This window comes from Lathyrus oleraceus, chromosome 4 (genome assembly GCF_024323335.1).
Source record: "Lathyrus oleraceus cultivar Zhongwan6 chromosome 4, CAAS_Psat_ZW6_1.0, whole genome shotgun sequence".
Taxonomy (NCBI): Eukaryota; Viridiplantae; Streptophyta; class Magnoliopsida; order Fabales; family Fabaceae; genus Lathyrus; species Lathyrus oleraceus.
In genome coordinates, this window is record NC_066582.1 from 348,228,694 (window position 1) to 348,253,502 (window position 24,809).

The 24,809-nt window shown below is 38.5% G+C and overlaps 2 protein-coding genes and 1 long non-coding RNA gene across 5 annotated transcripts; 2 read left to right on the forward strand and 1 right to left on the reverse strand.

The window, feature by feature from the left end:
- The first annotated feature begins 101 nt into the window (after positions 1 to 101).
- On the forward strand, positions 102 to 21,072 carry LOC127137381 (zinc finger BED domain-containing protein RICESLEEPER 1-like). The gene is made up of 4 exons (XM_051063848.1): positions 102 to 198; positions 288 to 1,091; positions 19,918 to 20,864; positions 21,061 to 21,072. Exons 1-4 carry the CDS (start codon positions 102 to 104, stop codon positions 21,070 to 21,072), a joined length of 1,860 nt encoding a protein of 619 aa, XP_050919805.1.
- Positions 21,073 to 21,525: 453 nt separating this feature from the next.
- On the forward strand, positions 21,526 to 22,962 carry LOC127075420 (chitin elicitor receptor kinase 1-like). 2 transcript variants are annotated; one of them, XM_051016886.1, is made up of 6 exons: positions 21,526 to 21,635; positions 21,715 to 21,826; positions 22,007 to 22,094; positions 22,187 to 22,308; positions 22,509 to 22,598; positions 22,703 to 22,962. In XM_051016886.1, the coding sequence occupies exons 3-6, from the start codon at positions 22,082 to 22,084 to the stop codon at positions 22,733 to 22,735; spliced, it is 258 nt and encodes an 85-aa protein (XP_050872843.1). In that variant the 5' UTR covers positions 21,526 to 21,635; positions 21,715 to 21,826; positions 22,007 to 22,081; the 3' UTR covers positions 22,736 to 22,962. The 2 variants fall into 2 exon arrangements, with proteins under 2 accessions (XP_050872843.1, XP_050872842.1); XM_051016885.1 differs by having other exon boundaries at positions 21,715 to 21,805.
- LOC127075421 (uncharacterized) lies at positions 22,534 to 24,690 on the reverse strand. Of its 2 annotated transcripts, XR_007786443.1 has the most exons (3): positions 24,570 to 24,690; positions 23,091 to 23,817; positions 22,534 to 22,993 (listed from the first exon to the last, which is right to left on the reverse strand). It is a non-coding gene; the product is annotated as an uncharacterized LOC127075421 (long non-coding RNA). The 2 variants fall into 2 exon arrangements; XR_007786442.1 differs by lacking the exon at positions 22,534 to 22,993 and having other exon boundaries at positions 23,024 to 23,817.
- Between the last annotated feature and the right edge of the window lie 119 nt (positions 24,691 to 24,809).

A 24,809-nucleotide genomic window follows, 5' to 3' on the forward strand; every position in this document is an offset into this window, starting at 1 on the left:
GTTAAATATTCCATGTGTATTTCTCATCTCATCTTTTTCCTTCTGTTTTATGTTTCTAATTGACAATTCTTGTTTTGTTGGTTGTGTTTTGGTACTGGAAGATGGAGCGCGGCAAAAGTAGCTTGCAAGGAGTTGGAGTTCCTAGCTTGCAAGGAGTTGGAGTTCCTAGCGGAGTTGTAGATCAAGGAGTGAGTCAAGGTAATGCCATCACCTGTCATTTTTATACTGAGTGTTTGTTTAATAAGTGATACATGTTATGCTGTCATTTTTAAATGTATGAATTATAGGAGCTGCTGCTGGTACTGCACTCCCTCCACTTCGAAAAAGGAAACTTAATGCTAGTGGTAGTAGAAAAACTTCTACGGTTTGGGAAGAGTTTAACATTTTACCGGATGAGCCTGAACCTATAGCCGCGTGTAAACACTGTCATAAAAGGTACCGATGTGACCCTAAAACACATGGTACTTCTAACATGCTAGCTCACTCGAAAGTGTGTTACAAAAACCCTGCCCTTTTGTTGAAAGACCCCAATCAGACAAACCTTGTAAGCGGCGAGGGTGGGTTTTTAGTTCCAACTAGTCAAAGGTTTAATGCTGCAGCCTGTAGGAAGGCCATTAATACCTTTGTTATCCTTGATGAACATTCCTTTAGAGTGGTTGAGGGTGTTGGTTTTAAGCAAATGTGTAAACAATTGCAACCCCAAATGGCTATCCCTACTAGGAGGACCGTTGCTAGGGATTGTTTTCAGCTTTACCTAGCTGAAAAGTCACGTCTTAAAGCCTTTTTTAAATCTGATTGTACTAGGGTTGCACTAACCACAGACTGTTGGACTTCGATACAAAACCTTAGTTATATGACCACCACTGCACACTTCATTGACACTGCTTGGAAGTACCAAAAAAAAATTATTAGTTTCTCTTTAGTTCCAAATCACAAAGGTGATACCATTGGCATGAAAGTCGAGGACGTTTTGAGGGAATGGGGGCTTAGGAAAGTGTCTACAATTACCCTGGATAACGCAACAGCAAATGATGTGGCTGTGAGTTATTTGGATAGAAGACTTAAGAGCAAGAATGCTTTACTGGGTGTAGGTGATTATTTGCATATGAGGTGTGCTGCCCATGTCTTGAACTTGGTAGTGAGAGATGGTGAAAAAGAACATGAAGGGTCTGTAAGACCCCAATTTTGGCCCTAAGATCCCTCATGGCCCATATCATATCATATCATGGCCTCAAGGATCATTGCATACCCTAGCTGCCCTCCTAGTGGGTGGGATACTTTGTGGGTGTGGTTCTTGATCATCAAGCATGTATTGCACTTGTATATCATTGCTTTTCATATGTTTGCTAACCAAAAGTACAAAAATATTGTCATCTAACCTTGTTTCTTGCAGCTGAAGCAATCATCAGTCAAGCAGTTAAATCAGGCATTGAGCAATTGATGGTGACCATTCTTGAAGAATTTGGACACCATGATCAATAATAAAGAGTTCATATAACTTGTGATATCATTTGGAATCAAGATCTCATGTGAAAGAGGCTTGAAATTCATCAGAACTTGGCCCAGTCAGACAAAAGTCAACAAAAGTCAACTGTGGTCAACTGTGGATTTAATCAGTGATTTGGTGATTGGAATTGGTTAAAAAGGTCTCATTCATGTCTATATAAACCTCATTTGGCATTTCAAAGACCAAGGTTGAAGGAATTGAAGTCAGACAGAAAGTTTCCCAAAATGGCAAGTGGACCTGTAATCTCAGCTGCCCAAAGTGGAAAGTTTTCCCCTCAGGATAATTTCATCATACAAGCTTCAAATCAAAATTTGTCCAACATGAAAGTTGAAGATCTTGTTCTCACAATTCCAAAAAGTCCAAGAACTCAAAAATCCCATGTGTGGTTTGCAAAATATGGCTCAGTGAATTTCAGAAAAGACCCGTAATCAGGAGGCCATAATTTCCACATGGAGCATCCAAATTGCAAGTTCTTTATATGCACAAACTCCATTTGACATGTACTTTCATGGTGCATAATTGGATTTCTTCAAAAGTGGTCAATGCAAAAGGCCAAATTTCAACTGGACTGTTAAATGAACCAGGGGCAAAATCGTCCAACTTGTGAAATAATCGGAATTTTTGAGTGGGGATTTTTGCAACACCTCACAAATGGCATTTGAAACTTGTTGGAATATTCATAACATGCTAAGGCTTCATGGTTTGGAAATTAGCTTTTGAAATGAATTGAAAAAATGGACACATAAGCCATCACATAGTGAAAATGCAAAGTATGAAGAATTTGGACATGGGACCAATTCTATCAGCTTCCAAATGATATTTGTGGTTTGCTTGAAGTGATAAATTGCTGCTACATTGCTTCTAATGATACAAGGGCTTAAGGACCAAAAATGCATCATAAGCTTAATTTCACTAATCCATTTTTTTTCCACTAATCATGATTAATTGTGAGATTAATTGGTAGTATATAAGCTTAATGTTAACTGTTTTTGCACTCACTAATCACAATTCAGAAAATCTAACAGAAAAACTCTCAATTTCTCCCATTTTTCTCTCACTTTTTTCACATTGCATATTGACATTTTTTCAATCTTTCATCAACATTTCTTCAAGTTCCATGCTAGTGCTTGGTGGATTCGTGATTTGTGTGTATTGGTGAGGTTCTGTTTGCAGGTTTTGGATCAAGAAAGCTCACGATCACAACTGTCCAAATCACCCTACATCCATGGCAGTCCAGATTTGCTGCGATTTGAGGCATTGTTGAGCCATTCCGAAGCTTCCTCACACCTCCCTAGCTGCTGTAGATCGTCTATTTTCACTCATTGAAGCAAAACACTCGCGGATTCCGGTACTGCTCCTCGAAAAGGTTCGGATTCGACTATCACCATTCTCAAAATCGTTGTGTGGTTCTTGTAGAGTACACCTTGTAGATCATGCAGCACTTTATAGAATCGAAAACCGTTAAGATTAGAGAGAGCAATCTTGAATTTACACTTTGATGCGAAATCTTCTTTCGCTCGATCTGTGCGGTACGATAGGAATTAGGAGATTTCATTGGCATATTGTTGTTGTACGCGGAATAACCTTTCCAACGGTATACGGTTTATTGGATTTGGTGAAGAAATAGCCGTAACCGAATTCGCCGGTGTGGATGAACAATACCGGCTGCGCGAGGAAGAAGGATTTTCTGGAAAATCTTGCGCTTTGATCCTTCGTCCGTGCTGTGCAATTCGAAATTCCGTTTCCCGCCGCACCGAGCGAATAGCGCGCCGCCACGTCACCTTAGTTAGACGGTGCCGTTTTGGCCAGGGATTTGATTATTACAGTTCTGCCATTTTCATTCTAATTAATTAATTAATCATAATAAAACCTAAATAAATATTCAATAATTATTCTAAAACTTCAAAAAATCATATATTACTCAATATTGATCCAAATAAATCAAGACTTTTTTTGTTAATCTCCTTTTTTTCTCTACTTTTTTATAGAATCAAAAAATAAAATGTTGCTTGGTAGAAAAATTAATTGACATAGGGATATCCATAATGTACACAAATTTCACATGTTCCACCATTTTGATCATAAAATCACCATATTAGATCCAAATCAAATGATATTTTAGGTGTAGATTCCTGACACTCTCCTGGAATTTTTGGCATAGGTTTTATAATTTTTGGCCTTCTGGTTTTTGATATATGATTTATTGAACTTGAGTGTGGAAATATGTGACACAATGTGATATGCTGAGTTCCCTGTTTTTTTTGCCATGCTTCCCCTTGGCCTATGGCCTTGAATTTTTGCATGTAGCACATTTAACATGTTAACATTCAATATGATTTTTTGTGGATTTTTATAATCCATTTTCCTATTTGATTAGGATTTTTGAGTGCTTCCTAGCATTTTAGGGCTTTACTTGTGTAACCTTTTGTATATATGTTGCCAAATCCCCATACCTTATCCTATGACCATGAAAATTGATAGAGTAGTTCCTAACATGTTAAGCTACAATTTGGCTTTGGTCCTACTAATGTCCCATTTACCATCACTGTTTACCATTTATTTGAAGTTGATGTACATTTTGTGACTTCATTTGATTGTGTTTTTGCATGCCCTGTCATGTTGAATTAATTCCCATAGCTCCGCTAGTCCAAATTGCTTGAAAATTGACAGGTAGCTTGTTGAATGTCCTCTGTTTAGGATATATTTTTTGTGGAATTTTCCATGCTGTTTTGGTATTTTTTGTGATGTGATCTTGCTGGTTGCTCATATGTGGTTTACATTTGCTTCCTTTGCCTTACATGATGCATAAATTGAAATAGGGGCATAGTTTGGATTTGGGACCAATTGGAGTCCTTTCTTAATTGAAATATCTTGGTTTTGATCTTGATTTGCTTGCTGTTTTAGGATTTTTCCATCCTTTGGACCCTAGGCTTGGCCTAGTGGTCTTGTTACTTATGGTTGAGCTTGACTTTGAATTTTCAGGTTGAAAAGCTAATGCCTTAAGGAGGTTGATGCATAATTGAGTTGAAATCATTTGACCAATTGTTTGTTTTGTAGGGCTTGGTTCACTTGATCCTTGTGCCATGCACATGTTGCACATTATTGTTAGATTGTACATTGGTTGATTCTTATTGTTGTTGTTTTGTTTATGTTGGGATGCTGATCATTTTTGACTGATTCCAGGTACCCTTAGTTGCTCAGTTCTCTTAAGAACTTGCATTGCTTTGCTTATAAGCAATTGGCATTGAGGTATAGAACCTTCTTCTTCATGTAGTCTGGAGACCCGGCCCGTTATTTGGCCGGGCAAACTGTCTGAAGTCCTCCTTAAGAGGCATTGTTTGTGTTTGTTTATGTTTGTCCCAAGCAGGAAAAGTCCTCATTTTGAGGAAATTGGTGGATCAAAGAGATAAGTAGCCTATCTCCCACTATTCTGTGAGTCTTCTCCTTGCTCCCATTACATGGTTGTAGCATTGAGATCCAAACCCAAGATCTATCGAGTCTAATTGGGGAAAGAGTTCCATCTTTCTGAACTCCCCCACATTCTTATATTTACATGCTCTCTCAGACTTGAGATAGAAGCAATGAGGCACACCCCTCATATCCTTTCATCTGCTTCACCTGAGCCCCTCAATGGCCAGGTTAAGAGCGACACTTACCTATTACAGTGGACTTTCATAGTCAAACCCTTTGATTGAGCCTCCTTGTTTGGCTATAGAGTGTGCTATCTGATTATTTGTGATTTATTACTCATTTGCACATGATTGCTTGCTTGCCTTAGTGCATTTACTATCATTCATTGCTCCTTGTAGCATGTCCATTATTTCATACCTATGTGATTTGTTTGCTTACCCATTGAGGAACCAGTTATAAGTCCCTGTGAGTTGGCATCTGTTCCCATGACATGGAAGGGGTAGAGTGTAAGACCTCCTTGGTCACTCATACCCATTGCCTAGTGCATTTATTTGTGTATGTGAGGATACCATTGTAAGTCCCTGCGATGTGGCATTGGTTTTCCTAGGATCATACTGTGGAGGTTAACCTAAGTCCAGATAGATTGGCAGTTGACTTCCATGTTTTGTTTTGTTTTGTTTTAGGAGATTGGTGTAAATCCATTTATTGGTGTCCGGTATCCGCCTTTGTGGAGATTAGTGTAAGTCCATAGAGTGGCTTCTGATATCCTTACTTGTTTTAGGAGACAGGTATAAGACCATTGAGTGGCATCCAGTATCCGCTTTTATTTACTTTCATCTGTTACCACGTTCATATTATTGCTCGTTTGTAGCCTATTCCTAAGGACCCACTTGAATCATCTTCTATATGATTTCAAGAGGCGGACCCTTCTAAGAAGTTTTACATTCCACCATTATCCATTCATCCCATTGTGTCCCACCTTTTCACACATGTTTTAAAACTTGAAATAAGTGTTGTGCAAACATTCTCACTCTTTCCAAATTAGAAACTTGGACCTTAAGTCCACGATTTTCCAAACTCCATTTTTGTAAATACTTCATTTTGAATTGACTTTAATCATACTTTGACCTTTTTGTAAATAATCCAAATAACTTCACCCATTCAAGTGATTTTGTGGCTTTGTCCATGTTTGTTAAGCTTTCATACATTAGCTATAGGTTTGATTTACCCTAGTTGGTTGATATTAATCTCACCTATTTGTCCTTAGTAGATGAATTGTAAGTCTTCCTTGCCTATTATAGGGTTAACCCCTCTCTGGCAAGTTGAAGCTTTTCTCACATGATGGACTAGTTGTTATATAAGGTTGAGTTTTCTCCCGTGGGTAACGTAAGACCTTTAAGCTTGTGTTTTAAAATTGAATCCACTAACTTTTGGAAGTTTTTAGCCGAACTACGGCGTTTTGATCCTTACCTTTGATGGAAGGTACGTAGGCAACGGGTTCATCCGTTCGAACACAAAAATAATTAACTTGTACATTCTTTTCTCATCATCCCAATCATGTTTGCACAATATGTCAAAACAAATAATAATTTTCAAACAACAAAGTGTGAAAAGGGCTCCCTAGGAGTACCTAGGACGTGATGGGTGCCTAACACCTTCCCATTGTGTAATTTACCCCTTACCCCGATCTCTGATCTTTTCATTGGTTTTCTACGTGTAAAACTTCTTAGGTTTTTGTTCGCTTTTTAACCAGTCCTTAGGATAAATAAAAGTGCGGTGGCGACTCTATATTTATTGTATACATTGCTTATGATTTAATCAATAGATCATATAGTAACGAATACACCGCTACAGAAAAGTGGCGACTCCACTGGGGAAATAACATTAGACCTTCCCTGGCGGCATTGCCTACTTTTCACCCTTGTTGTATGATATTGTTTATGTGTTACTTGACATATTTTTGTACAATTTGGGATAACTGTATTGATTGTAATGTGTGAATTGCTTGATATACAATTGCTGTTTGCTTTGGTGATCTCTGTGAGATGAGTTCTATACCCGAACTCGAGTGCACTCTAGGATAGGAGAATGGCATAGTCTCGTCGACTGGTGTGGAGTAGTCCTTAGCCAGTTGACTTGCGAGTCCATTCACTTGGTGGAGGTCATGTTGGATTAATAATGTCACACAAGTTATTTGTGGTTAGGCATTATTCTTCCAATCATGTGCCTTAGAAGCCAAGGACCTTAGTTTACCAAACCCATCTTGGCCTATTTTTAGGACGTAGTGCGGAGGTCGTTCAGATGTCAGATCTGATGCGATTGTCACGCGATGCTACACTCATAAGAGTCTCTCTCGAGAATATTTTTGGAATACGAGTATTCGTTCCTCCGATAATATCCGAGAGATGGGACGATGATTATGGGAACCTCTGATAGAACATGTCTGGCAGGTTTAAACCCTAGTACACTCCCTTTGGGTGGTTCTTAACCAAGACTCCATGCTCGTGACTCTCAGCAAACCCGTGATTCGTGGTTGAGTCGTTCAAACATCGTTAATATCAATGGAACTTGGGTATTGATAAGGTGTAAAACCTAAATCTACCAAAATGGATGATTGATATTAAGGATGTTAGAGCCGGTTCATGTACCGTTAATATCAATGGAACTTGGGTGTTGATAAGGTGAAAACCTAAATCCACCAAAATGGATGATTGATATTAGGGATACATTGAGCTTTCCCATGACCTTTGTCTGGTGTGACTTGCTTGATCCTTGAGTGTGATTGTTGCATTCATGCATTCATACATTCATCTGCATCCATATCATCGGGTAAAGAGAAAATTTTCAAGGAACTCAAAGGAGTTTATTTGCAAAAAAAATTCAAACATGAAAAAACCGGGAAAATTTTTTCACCTGATATATCTGATGAGATATTCTCATATACGATCAAAAGGTTGATATTTCAAAGTTTGCAAATAAAACCCTCGAGTTCCTTTGAAATAAAAAACAAGCATATGCACAAACACTTCATGCATCATTTGCATAAGCAGGCGTCGTTCTCAGCTTCCTGTCCTGTGGTCTGACCCTGCGATCTTCATTTATTTTGGAGACGCACCTCGCCGGTATTATACCAGGGCCGATTCTTCGAGATTGATGGATCATCTTGAGCAAGAGAATTGTGAACTCAAGGAGGAATTTTTCGGACAAAGTACTTTTGATGGATAGATCCCTGGCTGGCATTGGCTACTGTTCTGGGGCATATAATGAGCAAGGTTTGTTCACAAGCGGAGGATTCATCCATGATGATCAGCCTGAAGAAGAAGCTGCTGCTATCTTGGAAGAGGATGCAGAGGATGTGAACAACTTCGTCATTCCTGGCGGTGTCTGCCACAATTGGGTCGCTGTGGATGTTCCTACAGTTATCCATAGATCAGAGTAATAATTGTTCACTTTGTTTAAAACCCTTCTCCCATGCCAAAAGGAGAAGTGATGACATTATTGGCTCATATATACAATGATGTTTTCATTCAATTAATGCATTGTTAAACATTTGTTTTTCCATTTGTTTTCACTTTTTGCTTTTTGTATGAAATCAATGATCACAAAAAACCTTGAAAAACAAATAAAATAGCTTTTTCATCTGCATAAATGATTTGCTTGTTTAAAATTCAAAAGCTTTTCATTATCCAGAATCATTATGCAGGGATTTCTAAACCCATTGAACATAATGATCCAACGCCATCTCCCAATCTTGAATTCTTTGTATTCGAAGCAGAGGAAGATGATGTTGAAGGGGATTCCTGATGAGATTTCCTATCCTTCTCGAGCACAAAAGAAGCTCATTCAGCTGTATCATGAGAACCCAGCAATAGTCAAAACTGGGGCATTACAAATGTAATGTAAAAAAAAAAAAAGAGAAGAGGGTAAAAAATCAAAGTAAAGGAAAAAATCAGGAAAATTTTTTCAAATAGAAAAAAAAAGAATAAAAGAAGCCTGATACCCTCAAGCCAAGTTGACTGATGCTGAATGGGTTCAGAGTCGTTATGACCAACTGAATTTGATTGAAGAGAAGCGATTAACTGCCATGTGTCATGGTCAATTATATCAGCAGAGAATGAAGAAAGCATTCGATAAGAAGGTCAAGCCTCATGTGTTAAGAGAAGGTGACCTTGTGCTCAAGAAAGTCTTGTCTTTCGTGCCCGATTCCAGGGGCAAGTGGACTCCAAACTACGAGGGTCCATATGTTGTTAAGAGAGCCTTTTCAGGCGGAGCTTTGATGCTTACAACAATGGATGGGGAGGATTTCACTCGTCCTGAGAATTCAGATGCAGTTAAGAGATACTTTGCCTAAAAAAAAAAGTATATGCAAATGAGAAAACAGAATACCTCGCTAAGTTGAAAACCCGAAAGGGCGGCTTAGGCAAAAATGAGCGTCTCGGTGGAAAACCTGCAAGGGTAATCCAGGCAAAAATTAGAGACTTGATAAAAAAGCATATTTGCATCCCGCTAGATTGAGTACCTCACCCTGGGGCAATCTAGGCAAAAATTAGGGATTTGGCAAGTAACTGCATCCTGACAAGACTTTCTGGTCACCAGCCGTCTTTTCGTCAGAGGATTCTCGATTCGTCGTCAACTGAAGCTTCGCATACATCGAGATTCAAATTGGTAGAGAAAGGATCATTATGTTCAATGTAGCCCTCTTCCAATATATATCACTGATTTCAAATTTGTACAGATCTATGGAGTCTTGCCATTTGCAGACTACCATTCCATCAAATAAATTTGAACTTTTATCCAATTATTTGCACTCTTATTTGTTTCAAATTCAACAAATGTTTTGCATGTTTTAATTGATAAAAATATCATTGTTTTAAAAACAAAATTTTTCAAAATTATTGTTTTAAACAAAGTGAACATTCACAAATGATAAAAGGACACTCAAAGAATTTCCCCAGTGCTCTCCCAAGGGTGGCATGGTTTCCAACAGGTAAGACATTTGTTCATACTCCTGGTTTGGTTTGTATCCTTCTTCTCCAGATTTGGTTGTCGGGGTTGTTCCCCAAGCAGAGATTTGGTTGTTGGGGTTGTTCCCTAAGCAGAGCTTCTGTGGATTTTGGCTCCCCGAAGCAGAATGGTGTATTGAAGACTCAGTCTATTCTCCAGCAGTAGTCTCTCCCCGGCTTGATTGCTCAGCTGTTCAGAAAATTTGTGGTTAGTGGGTTGATATCCCCGTATCCCGTATTTCTCCCCAAGTGAGTGGCCAGCATAAGTGCAAGTCGAGTTGTTGGTGGGGTTTGTTCCCTAAGCAGAGTGTTGTTGAAGACTCAGTTTTCTCCAACAGCAGTTTTCCCCAGCATGGATGCTTTCCTTGTGGAGGACTCGGCAGTTGATGGTTTGCCACCTTGGCGCCTCGCCACTTTCTCCAGTGGGTCGCTATGCCCAGACTTTATTTGTCTCCTCGGCACAATCACGAGTAGAGCAGTTATTGATATCCCCATCGAAGTCGCGAGCAGAGTTGTTGTCACTCCTTCCCAGCGCAGTCGCGAGCGGAGTTGTTTACTTTCTCTCTATCAGAATGGTTGTTATTCTCAGTAGAGCAGGATTTATTTTCCTACTCCGTGGTTGATTGGGTTGATATCCCAGTATTTTCATCCAGCTTTCTCCAGCATTTGTCTGCAGAGTGGTTGTTGTGGCAGTATTGCCTGTTGAACCTCCTTCAATCCCCGGTAAGGTTGGTTGACGGCTCTGTCATCCAGAGATTGGATTGATTTCCTGATTGTTCTTGATCCTCAGTAGAGTGGTTTATTGCAGAATCTACTGATGTGATCCTTCAGATGCATATTCTCCCCAAGTAGAGTGGTTTGTTGCAGAATCTACTTGTGTGTTGCTTCCTCCTTCAGTGGGTTATTCCCCAAGTGAGTAGCCGGAGGTTTTCCCCAGTAGAGTTGCTTATGCAGTTATATTCTACTTGGATGGTTTTGTTCTCCTGCAGTGGGTTGTTCCCCAGATTTGTTTGGAGTTGCAGTGACTTTTGTGTCTCAGTTGATGCTGGGATACCCTGCAGATTTTTGAGATTTTCTCTTGTTCCCGACAGATTCGTCTCGGTGGCTGTTTCGCCCGTTGTGACTTTCTGTGCCTTAATTGGGACTTTCGCTGATTCATCGCTCAGAGATTTGGTGTATCCTGATATCCCCGATCCGTTGCTCCTCAGCAGTACCTGCAGATCTTTGCCGTATAGCATGTTAGATCTCCGCAGATTGGCTTTCCAGCTGGTTTTCCCCTGGAAGTATAGTACCGGACGTTTGATTCCTGGACTGTTGTGTTAGATATGTCTGTTTTGTCAGCATTCATCAAACATAAAAAACACATATTCATGCATATTCATGAAACATTCAGATAGTCATGTTGCATTATTTGCCATATATCTCTTGTTTGTTTGTCTCCTGCTATGGGCTTCATAGATCCCTCTAAAAGATCTTCCCAAGCGGATGTCGGGTTTTAAATCTCTCCATATAGAGTCAGCCCCGTAAGCAGAAAAAGTCTGTCTTTCATTCTGCAGTCCCCCACCGAGATACTTCCTCGTGGATGACGGTTTCTTCCGTTTCCTCCCAACATATATATTGGGATGGATGTTCCTATTGAGTTATATCCTCGTAGGATGTGTCTTGATTCAGTCTGTCTTTTCGGAACATTCCCGAATTGGCGTTTTGTCGAATATCTTGTGCTTCCCAGTGGGTTGTTCCCCAGCGGAGTTTTCGGGCCTCTACCCTTATACCGGTAGTTGTAAGTCCTATTGTTCCTTGTCCTCTTGGCGGAATTTGTGGTTATATACCTTTCATTCCTCCGCAAGAGTCGATTTTGGCCTCTACCCTTATACCGGTAGTTGTAAGTCCTATTCTCCTGGCTTTCTTGGCAGAACTTGTGGTTATATACCTTTTAGTCCCCACGCAGAGTTTTTGGTTTTCTACCCCGTATTCGGTAGATGTAAACCCTAATTTGTGGTTATTCCCACAGAGTATGGCTTCTACCCCGTATTCGGTAGTTGTAAGTCCTATCTCTTTTCCCCTAGCAGTGGTAACCTTTGTGGTTCGGTCTGGCTGATGGTGGATTTTCTGTTGATGTGGTTTTATCCCTAACAGAGTTTTGTTCCCTGTGGTGATTAATCCCCAGTGGAGTTTGTGGTCTTCTACCCCGTATTCGGTAGTTGTAAATCCTATGTTGCTGTGATTTTTCTCTCCAGCGGATTTTGTATCTTATGATACGTGTGGATAATTGCCGGTTGCTAGCAATTTTATCCTCAGCTGAGTCTTTGGTTTCTTACCCAGTAGTCGGTATTGTTAAACCTCTTGTTTTCTCAGCCAGATTTTTGGTCTTCTGCCCCGTATTCGGTAGATGTAAACCCTAATCTCTTTGTGGTTATCTTCATTCAATATTCGATGTTGACATTCCTTCCTGCTTCGGGTTAGTTGCTCTTGAGTAAGCACTTGTAATCCCAACAGTCTTCTGGATCGTTGCCGGATGCTTGCAATGTTATCCTTTTTGAAGTCGCCAGTGGGTCTTTTCACCGTTTGCTAGTGATTTGTTCCCCGGATCATCGATTGTTTATCAATGTATTCCCAGCTTTTGTGGATAATTGCCGGATGCTTGCAATTAATCCCCAGTGAGTCCTTCGTTTACCCTTTTTGTTGGTAATGTTGTTACTCCCTTTGATTGGTCATCATTATATGCCTGTTTGGTATCCCGATGCCTCTCTTTTCGGACGATTTATCCTTCGTTAACCCTTATACCGGTTGTGGATAATCTTCCATGCGAGTATACTATCCATGTTCTGACGGTAATGGATAATATATCTCTTGCACTCTTCAGTTGAAGCCTTTGTGTTTCCCTGGTCGAGTAAGATTCGTTATTTCCCTTTGCGGAGTCGAATATTCTTTGTTGTTGGATGATTGCCGGATGCTTGCAATTTATCCCCTTGAGTTGTCTTTCGTTTACCCGGATGCTTGGTATCGATTGTCTCTCTTTTTGGTTAGTCACCTATTATATACTTCGGTATCTCTGGTGTCTTTTCCTTTCGAGTATATTATTCACGGTCTGCCGGTAATGAATAATATGTCTCATGCGCTCCTTAGTTGGAATCCTTTGTTGATTTTCCCCAGCTGAGCAAGATTCGTATTCTTTGTAGAATCGAATATTCATCCTTTAACCTGTTTGTGTTTCGGATGTGTGTTTTGGCATATATACCAATTCACGTTTTCGGTAGATCACCTATTATATACTTCGGTATCTCTGGTGTTTCTTACCATGCGAGTATTATCTACGTTCTGACGGTAATAGATAATATGTCTCATGCGAGTATCTTATCCACGGTCTGCCGGTAATGGATATTATATCTCATGTACTCTTTGGGTTTGTGTCCCCAGTCGAGTAAGATTCGTGTTCCCGTTGTGGATTCGAATGCCCATCCTGTAAGTTGATTTGCTTTTTCAAGCCCTCCTTTCGGATGATGAGTGTCTTGGCATATATACCAATTCACATTTCAGTCGGTCACCTATTATATACCTCGGTATCCCTGGTGTTCCTTCCTTTCTACTCCCTATTATGACTTTGGTCCCCTGTGGAGTTAGATTTTCCTGAGTGTTGTACCCTTCGTTGGTCTTTCTCAGATGTTGGTTGATTGATATCTCTCACCCTTATACCGGTCTTAGATATTCACTCTTCCCGAGTTTGTTACCCTTATACCGGTGACACCTCATTTCTTGTTGCTTTCCCAGGAGAGTCTCTTTGTTAGACATTCCCCTGTGGAGTTTCCTTTGGTGATTTTACCCTTTGATATATGGGCGTTCCCCAATATATGCATTTTCCCGGCAGAGAGATTCTATGTGAATCTTTTCCTGGTCCGAGTCCGGATTTTATCCGAAGTATCCTTGATGGATAACTTGAGTCAGCTTATGTCTTTCCAATGGATTTATTTTCCTCTGGAATTCTTTATTCCCCGGTGTGAGTCCTTTGCTTCCCCAGCAAGCTCTCCAGTCCGATGTCTGTTATCCCCACTCGGAATCGTGTCTTGTTCACGCCGTGTCAGTTTTGTCATTACCTAATCAAAGTCGTGTCCTGCTCACGCATTCTTTTCTTTATTATCCCCTAGTGGGAGTCCCAATAAGAGTCTTGTTAGAGTCTCTGTTCCTGGTGAGTGTATTACTCCGATGGATCGTCTTTTCTTCTGTGTGAACCATATATTCCCCACAGAATTTGCTTTTGCATGCATACATCTGCATCATGAGGTCTCTTAGGGACCAAAATTCGTCTCATTACTATTATTTAAGCCCATTCTACCGCGTCGAGATGAAGATTTCTAAACTTCACTTCTCCGGCTAGAATGACCTTAAATAGGGGCATCTGTAAGACCCCAATTTTGGCCCTAAGATCCCTCATGGCCCATATCATATCATATCATGGCCTCAAGGATCATTGCATACCCTAGCTGCCCTCCTAGTGGGTGGGATACTTTGTGGGTGTGGTTCTTGATCACCAAGCATGTATTGCACTTGTATATCATTGCTTTTCATATGTTTGCTAACCAAAAGTACAAAAATATTGTCATCTAACCTTGTTTCTTGCAGCTGAAGCAATCATCAGTCAAGCAGTTAAATCAGGCATTGAGCAATTGATGGTGACCATTCTTGAAGAATTTGGACACCATGATCAATAATAAAGAGTTCATATAACTTGTGATATCATTTGGAATCAAGATCTCATGTGAAAGAGGCTTGAAATTCATCAGAACTTGGCCCAGTCAGACAAAAGTCAACAAAAGTCAACTGTGGTCAACTGTGGATTTAATCAGTGATTTGGTGATTGGAATTGGTTAAAAAGGTCTCATTCATGTCTATATAAACCTCATTTGGCATTTCAAAGACCAAGGTTGAAGGAATTGAAGTCAGACAGAAAGTTTCCCAAAATGGCAAGTGGACCTGTAATCTCAGCTGCCCAAAGTGGAAAGTTTTCCCCTCAGGATAATTTCATCATACAAGCTTCAAATCAAAATTTGTCCAACATGAAAGTTGAAGATCTTGTTCTCACAATTCCAAAAAGTCCAAGAACTCAAAAATCCCATGTGTGGTTTGCAAAATATGGCTCAGTGAATTTCAGAAAAGACCCGTAATCAGGAGGCCATAATTTCCACATGGAGCATCCAAATTGCAAGTTCTTTATATGCACAAACTCCATTTGACATGTACTTTCATGGTGCATAATTGGATTTCTTCAAAAGTGGTCAATGCAAAAGGCCAAATTTCAACTGGACTGTTAAATGAACCAGGGGCAAAATCGTCCAACTTGTGAAATAATCGGAATTTTTGAGTGGGGATTTTTGCAACACCTCACAAATGGCATTTGAAACTTGTTGGAATATTCATAACATGCTAAGGCTTCATGGTTTGGAAATTAGCTTTTGAAATGAATTGAAAAAATGGACACATAAGCCATCACATAGTGAAAATGCAAAGTATGAAGAATTTGGACATGGGACCAATTCTATCAGCTTCCAAATGATATTTGTGGTTTGCTTGAAGTGATAAATTGCTGCTACATTGCTTCTAATGATACAAGGGCTTAAGGACCAAAAATGCATCATAAGCTTAATTTCACTAATCCATTTTTTTTCCACTAATCATGATTAATTGTGAGATTAATTGGTAGTATATAAGCTTAATGTTAACTGTTTTTGCACTCACTAATCACAATTCAGAAAATCTAACAGAAAAACTCTCAATTTCTCCCATTTTTCTCTCACTTTTTTCACATTGCATATTGACATTTTTTCAATCTTTCATCAACATTTCTTCAAGTTCCATGCTAGTGCTTGGTGGATTCGTGATTTGTGTGTATTGGTGAGGTTCTGTTTGCAGGTTTTGGATCAAGAAAGCTCACGATCACAACTGTCCAAATCACCCTACATCCATGGCAGTCCAGATTTGCTGCGATTTGAGGCATTGTTGAGCCATTCCGAAGCTTCCTCACACCTCCCTAGCTGCTGTAGATCGTCTATTTTCACTCATTGAAGCAAAACACTCGCGGATTCCGGTACTGCTCCTCGAAAAGGTTCGGATTCGACTATCACCATTCTCAAAATCGTTGTGTGGTTCTTGTAGAGTACACCTTGTAGATCATGCAGCACTTTATAGAATCGAAAACCGTTAAGATTAGAGAGAGCAATCTTGAATTTACACTTTGATGCGAAATCTTCTTTCGCTCGATCTGTGCGGTACGATAGGAATTAGGAGATTTCATTGGCATATTGTTGTTGTACGCGGAATAACCTTTCCAACGGTATACGGTTTATTGGATTTGGTGAAGAAATAGCCGTAACCGAATTCGCCGGTGTGGATGAACAATACCGGCTGCGCGAGGAAGAAGGATTTTCTGGAAAATCTTGCGCTTTGATCCTTCGTCCGTGCTGTGCAATTCGAAATTCCGTTTCCCGCCGCACCGAGCGAATAGCGCGCCGCCACGTCACCTTAGTTAGACGGTGCCGTTTTGGCCAGGGATTTGATTATTACAGTTCTGCCATTTTCATTCTAATTAATTAATTAATCATAATAAAACCTAAATAAATATTCAATAATTATTCTAAAACTTCAAAAAATCATATATTACTCAATATTGATCCAAATAAATCAAGACTTTTTTTGTTAATCTCCTTTTTTTCTCTACTTTTTTATAGAATCAAAAAATAAAATGTTGCTTGGTAGAAAAATTAATTGACATAGGGATATCCATAATGTACACAAATTTCACATGTTCCACCATTTTGATCATAAAATCACCATATTAGATCCAAATCAAATGATATTTTAGGTGTAGATTCCTGACACTCTCCTGGAAGTTTTGGCATAGGTTTTATAATTTTTGGCCTTCTGGTTTTTGATATATGATTTATTGAACTTGAGTGTGGAAATATGTGACACAATGTGATATGCTGAGTTCCCTGTTTTTTTTGCCATGCTTCCCCTTGGCCTATGGCCTTGAATTTTTGCATGTAGCACATTTAACATGTTAACATTCAATATGATTTTTTGTGGATTTTTATAATCCATTTTCCTATTTGATTAGGATTTTTGAGTGCTGCCTAGCATTTTAGGGCTTTACTTGTGTAACCTTTTGTATATATGTTGCCAAATCCCCATACCTTATCCTATGACCATGAAAATTGATAGAGTAGTTCCTAACATGTTAAGCTACAATTTGGCTTTGGTCCTACTAATGTCCCATTTACCATCACTGTTTACCATTTAATTGAAGTTGATGTACATTTTGTGACTTCATTTGATTGTGTTTTTGCATGCCCTGTCATGTTGAATTAATTCCCATAGCTCCGCTAGTCCAAATTGCTTGAAAATTGACAGGTAGCTTGTTGAATGTCCTCTGTTTAGGATATATTTTTTGTGGAATTTTCCATGCTGTTTTGGTATTTTTTGTGATGTGATCTTGCTGGTTGCTCATATGTGGTTTACATTTGCTTCCTTTGCCTTACATGATGCATAAATTGAAATAGGGGCATAGTTTGGATTTGGGACCAATTGGAGTCCTTTCTTAATTGAAATATCTTGGTTTTGATCTTGATTTGCTTGCTGTTTTAGGATTTTTCCATCCTTTGGACCCTAGGCTTGGCCTAGTGGTCTTGTTACTTATGGTTGAGCTTGACTTTGAATTTTCAGGTTGAAAAGCTAATGCCTTAAGGAGGTTGATGCATAATTGAGTTGAAATCATTTGACCAATTGTTTGTTTTGTAGGGCTTGGTTCACTTGATCCTTGTGCCATGCACATGTTGCACATTATTGTTAGATTGTACATTGGTTGATTCTTATTGTTGTTGTTTTGTTTATGTTGGGATGCTGATCATTTTTGACTGATTCCAGGTACCCTTAGTTGCTCAGTTCTCTTAAGAACTTGCATTGCTTTGCTTATAAGCAATTGGCATTGAGGTATAGAACCTTCTTCTTCATGTAGTCTGGAGACCCGGCCCGTTATTTGGCCGGGCAAACTGTCTGAAGTCCTCCTTAAGAGGCATTGTTTGTGTTTGTTTATGTTTGTCCCAAGCAGGAAAAGTCCTCATTTTGAGGAAATTGGTGGATCAAAGAGATAAGTAGCCTATCTCCCACTATTCTGTGAGTCTTCTCCTTGCTCCCATTACATGGTTGTAGCATTGAGATCCAAACCCAAGATCTATCGAGTCTAATTGGGGAAAGAGTTCCATCTTTCTGAACTCCCCCACATTCTTATATTTACATGCTCTCTCAGACTTGAGATAGAAGCAATGAGGCACACCCCTCATATCCTTTCATCTGCTTCACCTGAGCCCCTCAATGGCCAGGTTAAGAGCGACACTTACCTATTACAGTGGACTTTCATAGTCAAACCCTTTGATTGAGCCTCCTTGTTTGGCTATAGAGTGTGCTATCTGATTATTTGTGATTTATTACTCATTTGCACATGATTGCTTGCTTGCCTTAGTGCATTTACTATCATTCATTGCTCCTTGTAGCATGTCCATTATTTCATACCTATGTGATTTGTTTGCTTACCCATTGAGGAACCAGTTATAAGTCCCTGTGAGTTGGCATCTGTTCCCATGACATGGAAGGGGTAGAGTGTAAGACCTCCTTGGTCACTCATACCCATTGCCTAGTGCATTTATTTGTGTATGTGAGGATACCATTGTAAGTCCCTGCGATGTGGCATTGGTTTTCCTAGGATCATACTGTGGAGGTTAACCTAAGTCCAGATAGATTGGCAGTTGACTTCCATGTTTTGTTTTGTTTTGTTTTAGGAGATTGGTGTAAATCCATTTATTGGTGTCCGGTATCCGCCTTTGTGGAGATTAGTGTAAGTCCATAGAGTGGCTTCTGATATCCTTACTTGTTTTAGGAGACAGGTATAAGACCATTGAGTGGCATCCAGTATCCGCTTTTATTTACTTTCATCTGTTACCACGTTCATATTATTGCTCGTTTGTAGCCTATTCCTAAGGACCCACTTGAATCATCTTCTATATGATTTCAAGAGGCGGACCCTTCTAAGAAGTTTTACATTCCACCATTATCCATTCATCCCATTGTGTCCCACCTTTTCACACATGTTTTAAAACTTGAAATAAGTGTTGTGCAAACATTCTCACTCTTTCCAAATTAGAAACTTGGACCTTAAGTCCACGATTTTCCAAACTCCATTTTTGTAAATACTTCATTTTGAATTGACTTTAATCATACTTTGACCTTTTTGTAAATAATCCAAATAACTTCACCCATTCAAGTGATTTTGTGGCTTTGTCCATGTTTGTTAAGCTTTCATACATTAGTTATAGGTTTGATTTACCCTAGTTGGTTGATATTAATCTCACCTATTTGTCCTTAGTAGATGAATTGTAAGTCTTCCTTGCCTATTATAGGGTTAACCCCTCTCTGGCAAGTTGAAGCTTTTCTCACATGATGGACTAGTTGTTATATAAGGTTGAGTTTTCTCCCGTGGGTAACGTAAGACCTTTAAGCTTGTGTTTTAAAATTGAATCCACTAACTTTTGGAAGTTTTTAGCCGAACTACGGCGTTTTGATCCTTACCTTTGATGGAAGGTACGTAGGCAACGGGTTCATCCGTTCGAACACAAAAATAATTAACTTGTACATTCTTTTCTCATCATCCCAATCATGTTTGCACAATATGTCAAAACAAATAATAATTTTCAAACAACAAAGTGTGAAAAGGGCTCCCTAGGAGTACCTAGGACGTGATGGGTGCCTAACACCTTCCCATTGCGTAATTTACCCCTTACCCCGATCTCTGATCTTTTCATTGGTTTTCTACGTGTAAAACTTCTTAGGTTTTTGTTCGCTTTTTAACCAGTCCTTAGGATAAATAAAAGTGCGGTGGCGACTCTATATTTATTGTATACATTGCTTATGATTTAATCAATAGATCATATAGTAACGAATACACCGCTACAGGGTCTATTGAATCAGTTCGCACTGCTGTTAGGTTTGTAAGGTCTTCTCCACAAAGAGCTATGAAGTTTAAGGAGTGTGTTGAACTTGCGGGCATAACTTGTAAAAGAAAACTTTGTCTTGATGTTTCTACAAGGTGGAATTCCACTTACCTAATGTTGGATGCTGCTGAAAAGTTTGAAGCTGCATTTGACAATATGATTGATGAGGATCCTGGATACATCGAATATTTTGACCTCCTTACCGGTCCACCCGGTTCTCAGGATTGGAAAAAAGTTAGGGCTTTTGTGGTTTTCTTACAAACCTTCTATGAGGCAACCAAAGTGTTTTCAACTTCGCAAGAAGTGTCCTTGCATTTAGCTTTTCATAACTTGTCTTCAATTTTGTGTGAGCTTCAAGAAGCTTCATTTAACTTGAATTCTTATGTGGCTCCAATGATTTCACATATGAAGGTTAAATATGATAAGTATTGGGGGGATGTGGGAAAAGTGAATCATTTTCTTTACTATGGAGTGATCTTTGATCCTAGGTTTAAGTTTAACTATATTGAGTGGTCTTTTAATGATATGTATGGGCATTCTAGTGACCTTGCCAAGAAAAATATTGAATGTGTCAAAACTAGTTTGTTTAAACTATATAATTGGCATAAATCTGATCATGATAAGAATGTTGGGGCTAGTCCTTTAAGTGCACCAGGGAGCACTTCCCTTGGAGAAGCATCTTCCCAACCAAAAGAACCATCACCTTTTACAAGGGCTAATGCTTTTAAGAAACATCTGAAGGAAAAAGACACAATTGAAAATGAAAATGAACTAGAGAAGTACTTAGGTGACCCTTGTTGCGGGGAGGGGGAAAATTTTAGTATTCTTAATTGGTGGAAGGAAAATTGCACCCGTTATCCTATATTAGCAACCTTGGTTCGGGATGTGTTGGCAACACCTGTTTCTAGTGTAGCCTCAGAAAGTGCTTTTAGCACGGGGGGGGGGGGGGGGGGGGGGAGGATTTTAGATATCTATAGGAGCTCTTTGAGTCCAGATATGGTCGAAGCGCTTATATGTACTCAAAACTGGTTGAAGCCTTCTGACAATGATCTAAATGTCCTTAATATGACTGAAGAATATGAGATTAGTAAATCAATTGTTTCAGGTACGTTATTAATGAAAACTTTGTCTCTTTTAACATTATTTTAAATATTTGTTAAAATTAAGCCTCTTGCTATATGTTTAACGTATGTTTAAACAACTTGTAGAGTTTCAAGTAGCTACTGGTGGAGCAGCTGCTCCTACACAGGCTGGGCCTGTTTAATTCTCGCCTAGGTATGAAAAATATAGTTTTGTTTTATGTCTTACATTGGTTTAACTATACTGATTTGATTTGATTTGCAGCTGTGAATTTTTGAATATTTTGGAGTCACTTTGTGATTCAATAAGACAAGCCTTTCTTTTTTGGAGTCATTTTTTGAAACTAAGGATGGAACCGTTTCAGTAGCTACTGCGTTTACTGGTCATCAGGAAGGTAATGCCTCTGCATAATGTTCATGGATCATTTTTTATGTTTATTTATTTCAGATTGTTGTTATTTATGAGAATCATGTTTATTTATTTCAGATTGTTGTTATTTCATATTGCTGTTGTTATGAGAATCATGACTCAGAAACTTTTTGGGCAGCCACTGCTGCTAGTTTCATAACAATTCAGTGTTCGAAATGTTACATTTTTTTGGTATGCTTCTGTTTTAATCTCATTCGCTTATGTGCTATTTTTTTATCTGAAATATGACTAGTTTTTTTCACTCTTACAGACTTGGGGATTAACAAATCTATATTCATTAAGCCCAAGACATTTCACCTTACAGTACTAATGCTTAAGCTGTGGAATAAAGACAGAGTGGGGTATACTATACTATATGTTAGGTTTGATTATGATTATGATAATTGATTGGTTAAGCATCATTAATCTGTACCCTTAATCATCAATAATACAATTCAATTTTTTTTCCTGTTTTGGATTTGAATGAACTCTTACTCAACCATTTTTCTATATACTTTTTTTATGCATAATGTTGATGAGATTCAAATTTTTTTGTTTTGCAGGCATATCAAGAGGAGACTGAATAGCTCAAGCTTCTTGCTGAATGGAAGAGAAAGAAAGGTGGATTCAGAGCTACCATGTTTGTTTTTGGTGAGTACAAGACCATTGTTCTCAAAGTTTACCTACTGAAAAGAGGTTTCTATCAGTGGTAGCAAACCCTGTTAACCTTGTTTCTGTTATAGGAAACTTGGTGGCGGCTCAAGTTGCGACAGAAATCGGTTGGAGCGAGTTTGCGATTTCAATGTTTTCACTAGGAATGGTACATTATTTGCAGGCCAGGACTGTTCAAGAAAACTATAAAAAGGTTAAACATTACATGGTGGATCTACTCATTCCCTTTAACATTCCTTGGTCTAGCTTGTGCTGAATATGCTCATGAAGTGAAAACAAGCATGGCCTCTGGTTTAATGCTGCTGATATGTATTGTGTCTGTTTTGGTTTTTGTTTTTCTCATGCTAACTAATGTTGAATATGATAATGCTGAAGTTCTATCTAATTACACAGAAAGCTGCAATAAAGAAGATGGACATGAAAGCATCAAAAGAATTTTTTGCCGAGCTTAAGGTGTTAACGCGTGTTCATCACTTGAACTTGGTAATAGCTTATGAAAAGAATTTGATTTGATTTTATCTTTTGTTATAGAAATTGTTATGCACTAGCTCTTATATATACGATTGTTGATTGATGATCATCTATAGGTAAGGTTGATTGGATATTGCATTGAAGGTTGATTGGATATTGCATTGCCGGAATGGACTTGTCTCTTACAATATTGAAAAATGCACACACTGCTAGAGAACTAAAATGCACGCCAAAATTGGACTATACTTTTGAATTAGTAACTCCTGCAACTGCACAGCCTTGGTTTTTCACAAGTCTCACCGATGTATTGGACGTTGATTCACATGTAATCTTTTCCATCGATCTTTTGTATTTACTTTAATCCACTTAATCTATTTTTCACACTTTTTTGGCCCCATTGCAATTTCCTGTATTATATACAGTATGAAAACAAAAGATTCAAAGCTCAAAACAAAACTTCCTATTACGAAAATAATTTCAAGCATCTTGCTTCTGCAAATAAACCTTTTCTGAGACCAGTATCAGACATAATAACATATCATCTCTCTTACTATTACTATCCATGCATAATTTGTTGCTCTACATCCCCATTCATCACAGAACTGTGATGATGAACCATATACCACCGTCCATTATGGAACTCAAAGACATTTGTTACATTGAACGGCCCTGTATCCATGTCAGCAAGATAGATATAATATGAGTAGAAATTTAGAATACAAATGTTAACAATGATTGTTCAATCCATTTCCGAAAAATGCAGCAATTTCATAAGTTTTAAGATATATTGTTTTATTTTTTTGTTCATAAGTAAACTAAAAGTTTAAAGACTAGTATAAAATTGTGCTATTTAAATCCTAGATAAAATCCACTTGTGTTGGATTTATTTTGGAATGAGCTCAATTATTTTTAAAACCGAATAAACCGCATTATGAAACCGAACCGAACAAAACCGAAACAAAAAATAACCGAATTGCAAACCGGTCGGTTTTGGTTATGTTTTTTCCAACCGATGGTTAGGTCGGATTGGGAATTTGGGCCCGAAAACCGATCCAACCCAACCGATGTCCACCCCTAGTAGTAACACTACCAACAATGTCATCATCATCATCATCATCATCATCATCATCATCATCATCATCATCATCATCATCATCATCATCATCATCATCATCATCATCATCATCATCATCATCATCATCATCATCATCATCATCATCATCGTTAAAACCTGTTAAGTTCATCATAACACCAATGTCACTACCTCTTTTGGATTCTCCAAGGTGGAACATTTCACCATTACCAACCAAATAATAACAACCATTAAAACCATTGTTATTATTATTATTATTATTATTATTATTATTATTATTATTATTATTATTATTATTATTATTATTATTATCATCATCGTTGTTATGTGGTAGTTTCAGGACGTGGCGGCGACGACGGCGTCATGCGGTGATAGATCAGTGGGTTAGATGTGAATCACTTTTTGACGATCTTAAACTAGTGATGATGGTAGTGACGAAAGCTTCTATGCCCTGTTTCTTTTTTTTCATGCTTTACCGAAGTAGTTTTGTTTGGTTGCCGGTCATGCGGAGGTTTCAAGACGTGGCGGCGACGACGACATCATGTGGTGGTGAATCAGTGAGTTAGATGTGAATCGCTTTCCGACGATCTTAAACCGATGACGACGGTAGTGATGAAAACCCTGCCGTGAAATGTTTCGTGAAGTTCCCATAACAATACTCAAATACTCCAATGGTTTTCAAACCCAAATCGATACTCCAAATAAATCACTGTATGGGTATTATTAATTTGGGATAGAAAAACAAAGCAGCACATAAAAATAATCCACAGAATATATATTTTGAATCGAATCCATAGAAGCAAGTTGGATTGAAGTATTATCGATATTTCAGAGAGTAATTTATTTGGAGTATCTGTTTGGGTTTGAAAATGATTAGAGTATCGGAGTACCTTGAAATTTGTTGGTTTGTAGTGAATAATTTTGTCTTCAAACATATGAAATTGATCGGTTATGAATAGAGCATTTATTGAATATTTGAAGACGAACCATGCATGTGCGGTAAGAAAAGAGAAAATAATTAAGTTGTCTTTTAATTAAGTAAAAATGCTCAACAAGTTATAACCGACAGGTGACAATGGCAGTAAAATTGATGTTTCCCGTAACTACGTAGAAAAAAAGAAGCAAACAGA

Coding starts and splice junctions, on each gene's coding strand:
- LOC127075420 (XM_051016886.1), top strand. Junction 22,309..22,508: donor TTCAAGAAAACTATAAAAAG/GTTAAACATTAC, acceptor CTAATTACACAG/AAAGCTGCAATAAAGAAGAT. Junction 22,599..22,702: donor GTGTTCATCACTTGAACTTG/GTAATAGCTTAT, acceptor GATCATCTATAG/GTAAGGTTGATTGGATATTG.
- LOC127137381 (XM_051063848.1), top strand. CDS start 102: ATGGAGCGCGGCAAAAGTAGCTTGCAAGGAGTTGGAGTTCCTAGCTTG. Junction 199..287: donor AGATCAAGGAGTGAGTCAAG/GTAATGCCATCA, acceptor TATGAATTATAG/GAGCTGCTGCTGGTACTGCA. Junction 1,092..19,917: donor GAATGCTTTACTGGGTGTAG/GTGATTATTTGC, acceptor ACACCGCTACAG/GGTCTATTGAATCAGTTCGC.